At 33.9% G+C, this 13,032-nt stretch overlaps 1 protein-coding gene across 1 annotated transcript in view; it reads right to left on the minus strand.

The window, feature by feature from the left end:
• Positions 1-2,647: 2,647 nt before the first annotated feature.
• The window catches only part of LOC101574580 (low-density lipoprotein receptor-related protein 1B), a gene marked incomplete at its 5' end in the record, with an annotated part of 229,660 nt that continues 219,275 nt past the window's right edge, over positions 2,648-13,032 (minus strand). Inside the window, 4 exons of the mRNA XM_004626417.1 lie at positions 2,648-2,788; positions 4,326-4,424; positions 7,342-7,486; positions 9,414-9,504. Of these exons, the coding sequence (XP_004626474.1) occupies positions 2,648-2,788; positions 4,326-4,424; positions 7,342-7,486; positions 9,414-9,504 (476 nt within the window). The remainder of the gene's footprint in view (positions 2,789-4,325; positions 4,425-7,341; positions 7,487-9,413; positions 9,505-13,032) is intronic.

Genomic DNA, 13,032 nt, shown 5'->3' on the forward strand with positions numbered 1-13,032 from the left:
CCAGCTCCAGGGTGGGCTGAGCCAGCCACACACACACACACACACACACACACACACACACACACACACACACACAGATTCAATATAAATTAGCTGCAAATAAAAACAATGGACTCTAGCATGATTATTCTGAATCTGCAGGGAGCAGCAAAGCTGATGTCCAAGTAAGTGTCATGACCATATAAAGCTTTTGTGGATAGTCTACCAGGCTCTTCATTAAGCCTGAGCTTCCTAGAGTATGGCTTGCAGGAACCCAAATAAAAATAAATTATCAATGATAGATGCCAGGTGTTTGTTGGCCATATATCACAAAGGGTGGCTATTATCCTCTGGCTTATTCTCTTCCTTGGATCAAGGTTGTACCAACCCATGGATTCTTTACCTTTGAAACATTAATTTCAGTTGCATTTATTCATCTCTCCTATTAAAAGATCTCTTTAGAAAAGGTAAGTGTGTGACAGTGCAGGAGTATCAGACACTCAGTTCTGCAGTCTCCAGACTCCTACTCCAAGTACACAGCAATGATCACTGCACTTAATGAACAATGTCAGGTCTCATGTGATGAAATCTCAGTTTCCCATAATGTGCAATTCTGAAGAACAGGGAGGGTAGCTTCCTGCTCATATAACCTATATGTTTCCATTACACTATGAGTCTGAGGCAAGTCCAATGAGAAAAGAAAAAGCAAAAAGCAATGCTTCTATTTCAAGGGCAGAGAAAACACTTCCTCTATGCTGCTTTGAAAAATCTGACATTGGATTCCATCCTTCCCTACAGACAATGATCCAGGGATAGAAAACATCATGCTCACTATTATGGTTTCTAGGACAATGTAAAAGCACATAAAGGAAAGAATTGTCTTATTTTTAAAAATTAACCAACACGAGCACTTAAATATGTAGAATTTCATTTAAATAAGTCAGTCAACAATTCTTATAAAGTATTTAACACTTCATTGTAGAAACATAGGCAAAATGACTATTATAACCAAAATGAAAAATACTGTTCAATTTAAAAAATGTACTTAAACAAGAACCTGAAAAATTTTATGATATGCATAACATTTTTTTTCAAGCAAAATTGCACTAGTATTACATAAATCAATAGTTTATAAAGGCCTCCATATGGCAAAGTTTAGAAATAGGTAGTATGCATGCACATAGTACAACAAAAAGTCTTCTTATAAAACAGCAGTTTGTTTTAATGCTTGTACAAAGGGATAAAGAGCAACCACAAACATATTTCATCTGTTAGGTTAATACATTATGACAGTTAAAAGTCAGTCATGTCTATCAGAGGAACAAAAAGCCCTCTACAATTTGTGAATAAATCTTTTGTGCCTTTAAAGATATTTGTATAAAAATGCTATCCTTTTTATACAACATAAATAAATCGTATTTTCAATCAAAATTTGAAAAACAAAACAAAACAAACAAAAAATCCAAATGGGGTGCATTTGTTTTGTATAACCCAAAGGAAACCCGAGTACCAGAACAAGTGGTACAGCATTCATTCTCTCCACCTTTGAGTAGGTATTTGGCTCTTCTACGTCTTGGAAGATCACTGAGGAATTTATTTCGAGTAGGGAAAATAATGGATTAGTCACTTTGTCTTTGAAAATAATCACAAATCACTCTGGACCAAAATGAATATTTCACCTCTTCTTTTGCACTGATCATAGAGAATTCCTTCACATGATTAAAATCTTGTCTCAATTTGTGTGCTACTGTATTATTCCTTAATAATGTTCAGTGTGGTAAGGGGTTGGGTTAATTCTCCACGAGATGCATACAATTGGGAAGAACTATCTAAGACATGAGTACCGAGTACCCTGTTGTGCTGTAGACTGGCTGTCTACCTCGGGACCGAGGAAGCACAAAAGCTCTATGCCAACACAAGAGTGATCTGTCCTCCTCTGGCTATGTTTTGCTATGTTCTACCACCGAAATATAACTATTGCTTACAGGATGTGCACATTCAGCATATCGCAGAGTCCACTAAGTTTTGGAAAATGTAGTCATCTGTGTTCATGCAAATTACTAATTTTACACATTTTTAACTTTTTTCCTCAAAATTCTTATCTATCACTTGGCAACCTAAGGCTAATTTCAAAGCATGTGACAGTGAATTTGTGAGGGCTACATTTTTTACATTTTTTTTTTCTGCAAAGCCTGCATCAGAGTTCATGGTCAAAGAAGAGAGTGGTCCGTTCAGTTGTTATCCATCAATTTAAACAAGTAAACAAAATTACATTGTAGTACAGCATTTAGACCATAGAATTAAAAAGTGCAGAGATTACTTTGTTGATTAAGTAGAACCAAAAAAGTTCATATAAAATAGATTGCTCATATTCACACTACAAAGGAATACATTGTTTTTAATTTTAACAAATTCGAAGGTTATTATATCAGCAGCAAATTGGAAATTGTACTGTAGTGCAGTTCTTTTTCATAAAAATACCATACAAATGGTCAATCAATAGTCATCAGCAAAAAACTAAGACCAAAATACTCAGAAAACAATTTTACCAGGGAAAAGATAAACAAGGAGGTAATGCTGATGCCAAAACAAGTATAATACTGTTGGAACATACAAAAGTAATCCTTATATTTTATACATTTATACAGCATATAAAAGATATCACTGATTATGCCACTGTCTCTCTTATACCAATTTCTATTTTCTTTGGAAGCAGTTCCTTGCGTTCGTCAACACTTCCTAAGGAGTTTCGACAGTTTTGTCCGTCCATGTACAACTTTGCATACACTGGGTTGGAGTAATTTGTCGGCTGAAGAAGAGAAAAAAAATCAATAAGTATAATTTCATTAGTTTTTGACTCATTTGTAAGAGGTCTACATTTTCATGGTACATACTCATATGCACCCAATCTACTAAATACACACTGAAATGCAATTCATATTTTATGTTCATAGGTTTTAGTCTAGTTTAACCTGCTGTTAGATAAAAATACACTTTTATGTTCTTTAACTTGTGAAGCTAACAGGAGCTCTGATGTAAAAGGAAGAGCCAGAAGAAATATTTGTGCAAGCTACGTTCAGTGACATTTTATTGGGAAATATCTAAGCATATTGAGGTCACGTGGCTCCTCACAGTCTGCATCACCTCTTTTTGTCATTGCAAGCTATCAGTGACAGGGAAGGTGTGCATACAAAAATTCACCTAATTGTTTGGTTCTTAAATTATCTTTCAAAGTGGTGTTAAAAACAAGAGAATAAAAGTGAAAAAGTACATTCATCAATAAAGTATGCTTCAAAATAAGGGCAATATTTTTACTGCAAAGAACCTATATTCATTCAGCGAAGCATCTGTGCACAGTTCCCAAGAATTGGGAAGCACACAGTAAAGAGTACACAGACCAAACCTTCTGAAGTACCATGGAGGCAAGTGCCAGTGAGCTCCTTAAGCTGGGAAAGGCATACGATGCTCGGAACTTAGCAAACACCAGCTTAACCGAGAAAGTATTACCTACATTAATTTTTCCTGTTTGGTTTGTGCAGAAGTAATACACTTTGGATCATGCAAAAGAGACACACATGATAGATGGGAATGAAAACAGTTGAAGGGAAACAGGAACAAGGCAAAAACACTAATCCCTAGGAATGTTGATATTCATACTTGATTCCTTTCCTGCCTAAAGTGAAATAGACAGGCTAGGCATGGTCACATGTGCCTGTAATCCCAGTGGTTGGGAAGCTGAAAACAGAAGGATCACTATGAGTCCAATTTGTGTAATGAGACTTTGTAGACCCTGTACTAAATACATTAAAACATAAAGTGAAGTATATAATTTTAGAAAGTAGTTTTCCTTAAATATTAGTTACCAATCAAAAAAGGAAAACTTGGAACTAGTTTTATTAGATCATTCTGATTTCTCATTATGATGATACACTTTAAGGTATATACTTTAAAGTTGCAGATGATAGATAGATGATAGATAGATAGATAGATAGATAGATAGATAGGAGGAAGAGGAAGAGTGAGAAAAGCTAATTTAACTTTAAAGTATTCAATTTAAATTTCTGACTAAAGATTCTCTTCTAAGAACAGTGAATTCCTCATTAAGGGACTATACCATCTTAAAGTGTAGTAGAAGTAATATTTCTGCTTAACATCTTTCCTAAATTAAGATGTTTTATATGTAATTTTGTATACACGGGACACACAAGGCCCCCATTAAATGCTGTTTTGAAATCTCTTCTTAATTAAAAAATAATTAAAGATAAACATCTAAATGCAGTGATCACACTGTTGCTGAGAGGGATCTGTGATGGAATGGATATGGAATGATGAGATGCTTCTCTCACCCCAGCGGTTAGTGGTCCTTTCAAATCAGAGTTTAGGTAGATGGGTGGCGCTGTGTGTGAAAGCTTGAAAGCACTGGGCCCGCCCCCTATATACCTGGCCTGTGTATAAACAGAAAACTTTAGTTTCTCATCGAATATCATGGAAGCATTTCTCATAGCTGTAAATGTCAAATGATAAAAGTAACATAAGAATATTCTCTAGCCCCAGGCCATGAACACTGTGCTCACCTTAACACTCACAACTTAAGAAAGAAAAGAAATGTTAATGTTGGCTCTTTGCTGCCCAGGTAGACCTTTCAGTTACGGCCAGCTTGCTGACAGAGATGCTATGCATGTAGCAATCTCTACTCATTTCTATTTTACTACATCCTCCTCCATGAAGCAATACCAACATTTAAACCTTCGTAAAAAATATACCAGTCTTCCCAAATTTAAGGTTTGACACAGAAAAATTCTGAGTTCTCATAGTGGACCTATCTAGACATGCAAATATCTGACTTTTTTTTTTTTTTTTTTTTTTTTTTGTCTCAGCAGTTGAACTCAGGACCTTGTGCTTGCCAGGCAGGCCCTTATGCCCAACTCAACCAGTTCTAATTAAAGAATCATCAGCACTTCATAATGTTAGGGAAAAGGCCAAATTTTAAATTTAATAGAGAAAAACAGACTTGTCTGAGCTTTTAAACATGACCTTAGTTTAAAAAAGACTCATTTGTAATATTGGCTGAACTAAGCCTCCAAGCAAGGTCATTGGCTTTAGACTTTATTGGGCTTAAAGCAGAATTATGCAATCTGTTACTTCATATTCATAATACAGTACTTATTAGTAATTGAAAATTAGATGTGCACTTGGAGAACATGAATATGCATATATTTTAAAACTTTAAGCAGCAGTTCTTAACAATGAGTAGCTACAAAGGATATACAAAGGGAAGGAGCCACTGAAAAGATTTTGCATAAAATAAGTCTATATTACATCTGTTTTTTCCAGAAAAATTTGACTTATACAATTCTAAAAAAATCCTCTGTAATTATCCATAAATCTAAAAATGTGAATTTGGAGTAAATTCTTTACAAATTACTTATAACCTTCTGAAAATTTCCTGGGAAATATTGAGATGCATGTTGAGATTAAGCCAGTAAATATTTCTGTCATTAATCTGTGAAGACTTTTATAGCCCATGTATTTTAGTGACTCTATCATATACTTCACTCCTTTTGATTATATCACTGAATCAAAAGTTTTGCCCACTTTGAAAGTAATCAAATTGATTCTTCAAATTGATTCCTTACATATAAAGCAAGTTATATATGTTTAAGTCATGTATGGACATTATGACACTGTAAATTGTGTGTGGATTTTATTTGATTGTTAAGATGAGTTTAATGTAAACTTCAGTTTTATTACTCCCCATACCTGTTAAAACTAGAAGTGCTTTCTGTAATCAAATTTGCCTCCTATAGAACAATTCATATTTATATTTGTAATAGTAGAAGCCTTCTAAAATTAGTCTTCTAAGTCATAGTTCTTGAAATTTTACTTAGTCACCAAATTGGTGGTAAGTACTATATACATTAAAATATATTTGGGCACCAGTGAAATACAGTTTTATTTTCCTGGAGTAAACTTTTTAAAGTTTTAAAATGAGGTAATAAAGAATTTTTCTCTGTAAGTACCCAAACTGAATTGATGTTCTCCACTAGAAATAAAAATAAGGAGAGAAAATGTGAACTCCCCTTGAAAAAAAAGTAAGAAGTACTTAAAGATCACTTAAGATGCATCTTCATTTGTTTATGGTACATTTATGAATGCTGGCTGTTTTGTGTGTGCCCTATTTTTTTTTTAAGAAAAAACTCAAAGAAGCTGGGAATGGTGGCACATGCCTGTAAACCCAGCACTTTGAGGCTGAGTCAAAAAGGATCATTGCTAGTTTGAGTTCAGCCCAGGCTTCAAAGGGATCTCAAGGCCAACTGGATAGGGAGACACTGTCCCACCTTAAAGATAAAAAAATTCAAATAATCTCACAAGTCTATGTATTAGATATTTTTGCTTCATAAATGAATTTTGAAATGAAATATAAATAGAATAGTCTTTACTTTTCAAGTAGAAAATGCTTCTTAGAGTCACAGTTATCAGAATTAGTTATGAAAAAAAAACTGAGATCCAGGAATAACATATAGTATCACTTTTAATTAGGAAAATCATTCTAGTGCTTTCTAAGAATTTTAGTTTTATCCATACAATAAAAAGTGATTTATTTGGACAACTGTACTGTGCATTTCTGCTAATCTATGGAAAGAAGCAATTAATGTTTTAGTTCTGTCTCCTTTTTTCAATTGTTTGCAGTTTTTCTCGTCTTAACTTCTTATACATTTCTTTCTTTCCCAATTTTACATGCATATATGTGGTAATATGAGTAACTGGTTGGAAGACAACAGTATATTCTATCCCTATGCTTATGTCATTTGCACACAGAGTAATAAGAAACACTAGACACTTTCAAAATGCTGCTTCATTGTAAACAACATGTACCAGTAATATGATTCAAATCCAGAAAGATATCTCAGCAGATAAAAATATAGTTCTCAAAAATTGGTTATATAAAACCCAACAACATATCTAAGTGAGTTCTTCAGTAGAACACAATTGGAAATAAAATACTTATTTTGACAATGTACCCTTCTTATATTGAAAAATGAATCAGCCAACACTTTCATAACAACACACAATTTCACTGTGCACACATTTTAACACATTTCAATGGGCTCTATTTTAAGTAGATTGTGCAGTTTTATAAACCAAATGAGTTAATGTTTTATAAAACATGTGAACTGGCATGCTCAATGTGAATGAATTTTATCTTGTATGTTTTCTTTAGAAGAGACTATTATCACTGCATGAATTCTAGATACCTTTACTACAACTTCAGTTATTTAAAAATAATAAGATCCAGAGTCCTAGGCTAAGTTTCCAGTGAAGAGCGTGGGCCTTAGCTAGCCTTCATCCTACATGTCTTACCTTTGTTGGGTCGACTATGAAGCCTGTATCCAAAAGAGTCCCATCGTTGTGGTCATGATCCACCTCATACATGTTATAGGATGGGTTGCCAATTTCTACATTTATTCCTCCGTTGATAATAGGCTGTCTTCTGATGGTTTTTGTCCTAGAATATGTGTATATGAACACGAGTGCCCTTTATGTAAGCTATCACTATTCAAAGTAATAAAATGACCCTATTTATCAATTTACTGATTTATTTAACCCACCAACTATAAGTAAATTGATAAATGAAATTAATTTGAAATATATAAAATTTGTCAAATCTATGAAAATAAAAATGCACGTTTTTATAATTCAATTATTTTGGAAATATTTTTTTCCTTTCAATTTTCTTGCATAGCTAATACCATATTATTGAGCACTTACCAATTTACTTTTACAAATTGTATTTTTTTCATTTTCTCTGATACGATCTCTAACAAAATATTGGCAAACATACTTCGAAATACATTGTTAATTTACCACAAATTCAAAAGTCCAGAATCTCTTTTTGCACAATTCAAAAATCAATTAAAACCTATTCCATGTTATGCCTAAGATGTTTGATATTCAGATAGATAGAGAGATTAAACTCAACTGCCTATGTAGTAGGGTAATAACAACAAGCTTCTCTTCTGGAGGGTTAATAATCTAAGTTTGCAGGTCAAAAATTAAAGAAAAAGAAGGGTTGCCAGGAATCAACATTTTGGCCCTAACCTTTCAAGGTCAGTGAAGAGTCAGGACTTAGGAGAACCTGTACTGTAACATCATGTAACTCAATTGTGTCCCAAATTTTCTGATCAAGGAGATTATGCGGCGAAAGAGGAAGGTGATCGATGATGTAGAGAGTCACATGGAGAGAAAACATTCTCTCAGGCTTTCACAGAGAGCACTTTGGTCAGGCAATGGCCATGCTCATCCACAGGGTTGACACTGACAAGGATCTACAAACTGCAGTACAGGGTTTCAGGATAAGTCCTGAGGGGATTTGATTGACCTCATCAGATACAAAAGCTAAATTTCTTTTTATATAGGTCTTGCTTTATCTTGGTCTTAACCATCCAGCAGACAAGTACAAAAACAAAGTATAAAAAGCACAGTCATATTAATATGCCGAGCTGTAAAGGGCTCAAGTCAACAACTTCTGACATTGCCAGTCCTACAGAAAACCCACTACTGTTATGGCCTACTGGACTATATTGGAATATTTTGTTGAATTCACACACCTATAATATTTAAGTGACAATGGAATACCCATCTTGGACAAAACTAAACAGAAAAAGGGGATACAAATGAAGGGCCATTTTGTATCTCTATATTCAAAATAGGATAGATATACATCTACATTCTCTTATTCCATTAATAGAAAAATTTGTACTAATAGTGCCTGTGGACAGGATATCATGTCTGTATCTTGTACAATGAATACCCACTAACACAACAATATGCAATGTATTAATTATTGGAACTGTCCTACTAATTGGTTTTGAAACTGTGTCATTGCTATTTGTTTCTCAATAAAATTATTTTTTAAAAATCAATTAAAAAAATCTATTCCCAGTTTAAACTCTACATATAACCTTCCTTGTCATTATTTATGCTTCTATAAATCGAAATGATACTTCCTGTGAGATACAGAGTAAAATATTGTATTGTTTGTTAATGAAATAGACAATTTATGACATACAATTCAGAATCAAATCCTCATCACTGTACTACTGTTATCAATCATACACAATAATATATAATAGTATACTTCAGACATCTTTGATCTTTCACATAATGCTAGATGAGCTGAAACATTATTACCAAAATATTAAAGACGATGAGCCTTTGGTCATTTGTTAGCATAATTGGAGCCAGTCCATTAACATAATATGAGAGAACAGTTATGTAATTATAATCATTTGAAATAAAATGAATACAGTTATTTAGAAAACACAGGTTTGTGGAGTTGAAATAACTTGTCACTTTATGAATTTTTAATAGTCATTTTTGCAACTTTTGTATGATTTACCCCCTAAATACTCATCCAAAGTGTTGCTTCCTACCTTCTTTTTCTCTTGCACAGCACTAAACCAATTACTAAGGTAGTTATCAAAGTCACCAAGAGGACAAGAGGCACAATGATGGCAATGCTTCCTGGAAAATAAAGGAATAATTGAACGAGTAGGTAAAACAAAGACAAGGCAGATATAATACTTCAGTATCGCTAATCATTTCACCATTTATACAAAAATAGTGGTTGGCTCAAATTTCATGTTGTAAGTTCAAAATGATATTACTAAAAATTATTCCACAAAATTACTTTTATCACAGTCTTAACCCATTAAAGATGTCTTTATATCCTGTTAATTAATATACTGATAAATATATCTAGAGACTAGACATTCTGACTGCAGAAGTTTGAGTTTATGGATTCCTACCACACATTTATAAGTGATGGTGTGAGTACATGCTGGTGACTACCTATAAGTCAACTGTGATTTAGTACTTATTTACACAGTTTCACTGGCCACATTTCCACCCTCAGTTTTGTTATTTTAACTATAAGTATTTGCCATTGTGAGCACATGTGGTGAGCAAAGTGGCAGCCAAATTGAAGGGATCAAAGTTGGGTTGGGATGGACATAAGCCTACTATCAATTTCACAGCAATTTACAGTGAGACCCAGACTATTTTACTTCAACTCATGAAAATCTTTGCAGATCTCACCAATAAACAAGAGATGTGAAGGTACATAGACCAGACAGGACTGTTTGCTTCATTCAAAAACTAAATAAAGGAACAAAGAGAAAGCTCTTTCTCAAGTTCCCGTTCCACATAGTTTAAACAAAAAATATATTGGGGATTTAGCTATGTTGAAGACATTCATTTTCCCTGAATCGTCTTAGTTTTCCTTCCAATTAGACCTTCACATGATGGGCTTCATTTCTATGCATTTAAACCTAGAGGAAAAGAAACATTTAGAAGCATCGTCTTCTTTTATAATTTGGAGATAAGAGTAACCTTTTTGTTTAGCTAGAGAAATAAGTTTTTAATAATACTTCTTTGCTGATAGTGTCCCTCTGGGAGGATATGCCTAGTGTTATATGACATTTATGGCCAAAAGAAAATTGAGTAGAAGTGTTTCATGATAATAGGTGCATAGAATTGCTCTATAGATCACCTAGGGACAGTTTAGTGGGCAAATATCTAGTACCCGTCAAAAAAAGGTGGTTTTTTTCCTCTAAACATCTGGTTGGATAAGGCACATCTAATTAATAGCAGACTAGTGCAAGAAACAAAATTAACAACTAATTAAAATTTGAGAAAGTATTCTTGAATAGCTTGGGAATGTAACATCAAGATGTATAAGAATTAACTAAAGTATACGAATCATTCTCTAAAAATGCATCTACAGATAAAAGTCCTGGGGTAAAAGTTAATTGCAATACTAGGAACAATAAAAGAGCCATATATATATATATATATATATATATATATATATATATCCCTAATAATATGTATTATATATGTTGTATATTCTTGCTATGGTGGTATTCCTGAGGAAGATATTCTTAAATGGAGATCATTTACTACAATAAAACATTCATGAAGGAAATTTCAAACATAAGAAAATCTACCAATTTGAAACTTTAAAAAATAAGTTTTGTTAAATAACCATACTGTGTATTGAAGAAAGAAATATGGTTCACCGTGCTTAATCAATTTCTAAAATGTAAGAAGGACTTTGCCTTTTCATGTTACCTGTACTACATAGCCAAGATTGATTCAGATGATATCAGATTTTTGCTTTCAGGAAACTGAACTTTACATGAGCACGTAATTTATTAGTAATTAATGAAAGCAGCCAATCTGGCACTTTGAATGGTAATTAACATTTGTTCCCAAATTTTAAATACCAAAGAACAGCTTGGTTTCTTCATAAACTATGATTTCCACTGATTGATCATAACTATAAATATCTTCTTTCATTATTCATTATTTTCCTCTAAAATTCATATAACTGCTAGATGTAAAACATGTACCAATTCATTGCTAATCTTAAGGTACAAAATATCTTTGATTTTAGTGTAAGTCTAAAGTATTTAGAATATGAGATTTTACTTGCTCCGCCTAGTTTCTGCCAATTCCTGTAAGGTAGAAAGCTATTAATCATACGTACTACAAAACAAAGGATTTTTTTTCTTTCTTTTATATTTCCCAACACAGGTGGCAGTTGCCATACCATATATTACAGCACTCTATTTAAGAGCCTTGACTTCTGATATGTTTATGTAACCAATCAAAGTAACTGCAGTAATACTTAGTATCCACTATAAATAATGCAGTGTACCAATTCCACAAGTTTCTAGATTTTTTTTTTAATTTTTGTAAGAGATCAGGTTGATGGAAAAATACCAACTATACACATTTTTAAATTTATAGAAGAAATATGTATCAAAATGTTTTTTTCAAGTGGCATATATAACAGTTTATGTCATACTGTAGCTTATAAAAACCTATACCTATTTCAGGGAATTTTAGCAATATATTATAGATGAATTATTATAAACTGAATTTTAAAAGTGTATACTGTATTAAGTCAGGTTGTAGCTGAATAAAATTTTCAAATGAGATAAAGTAAGTCTTTCGTTTTTTCCAAGAATAAGTTTTTCAGATCCCACAATATACATCACTTGCCGTAAGAAGGAAGAGATTTATTATCATAATGCTAAAGTGAAAAGCAGCCTTTCCGGCCAGAGAAGGTAGAGCACATCAAACCATGGAGCCATCCTACCTCTGTTCAAATCTTACCATCAGTTTAACTTTAGGCAATTTACTTGTCTCAGATTATTCAGCAGTCCATACAGAGAGGAATACAAAACAAGGTACACAGAATTGTTTGGCTGGGTGGAGGAATATGATAATACAGGCTTATGTATTGAACCTGAGGTACAGGTGGGGTACAGGAGGTACAGATGTAATTGTTATCAAGTGGCCAAATTTGAAACTCAGGAGAAAAGTCAGTGAGGAGATGGCAGGAATGTGTGGGTCATCAACGCAAAGTTCATAATTGAGGCTGGGAGTAAAGAGAACACATCTTCTAAGTGATAGAAGGAGTACACCTAGTAGTTAAGTGAATTAATCAGGAGGACTAACAAGTAAAGTTCTTTATAAAGAAGGGATTAGCAGGTATAAGGGTGTGGTGGCACAGGCCTATAATCTCAGCACTTGGGAGGCTGAGGCAAAGGATTGCCATGAGTTTCAGGCCATCCTACATTACACAGCCACTAGAGACAGGCCAGGAGAGGAGATGGCCTAGTCACATACATCTCTGAGAAGTTGGATCTCATGTTGGCAAAGACACAAGGGCTGCACCATGTGATGAGAAGCCAGGTCAGGCATGTGCAGTTTGCAAATGAGCCTAAACCCCCAGGGGCTGGCGTTAAAACCAGTGGCTGCTTAGACACCACACCTCACGGTCTGCGTGTGATACAGAACTCAACAGTCTATTTGCTCTCCCCAGCTATCAGCATGGGCAGCAATGTGGCTCAGCTTTGATGGCTGCAGCTGTCTGGGATCTAGGGACAGCAGGGCCTCTTGAGTTTCCAAAAATGGGGAAAGACATCTACATAGGCATACAGAACCCAAAATACCATCTATCAGAAAATAACATCCGCACAA

The sequence above is a fragment of the Octodon degus genome, unplaced genomic scaffold (genome assembly GCF_000260255.1).
Source record: "Octodon degus isolate 3935 unplaced genomic scaffold, OctDeg1.0 scaffold00014, whole genome shotgun sequence".
Classification (NCBI taxonomy): Eukaryota; Metazoa; Chordata; class Mammalia; order Rodentia; family Octodontidae; genus Octodon; species Octodon degus.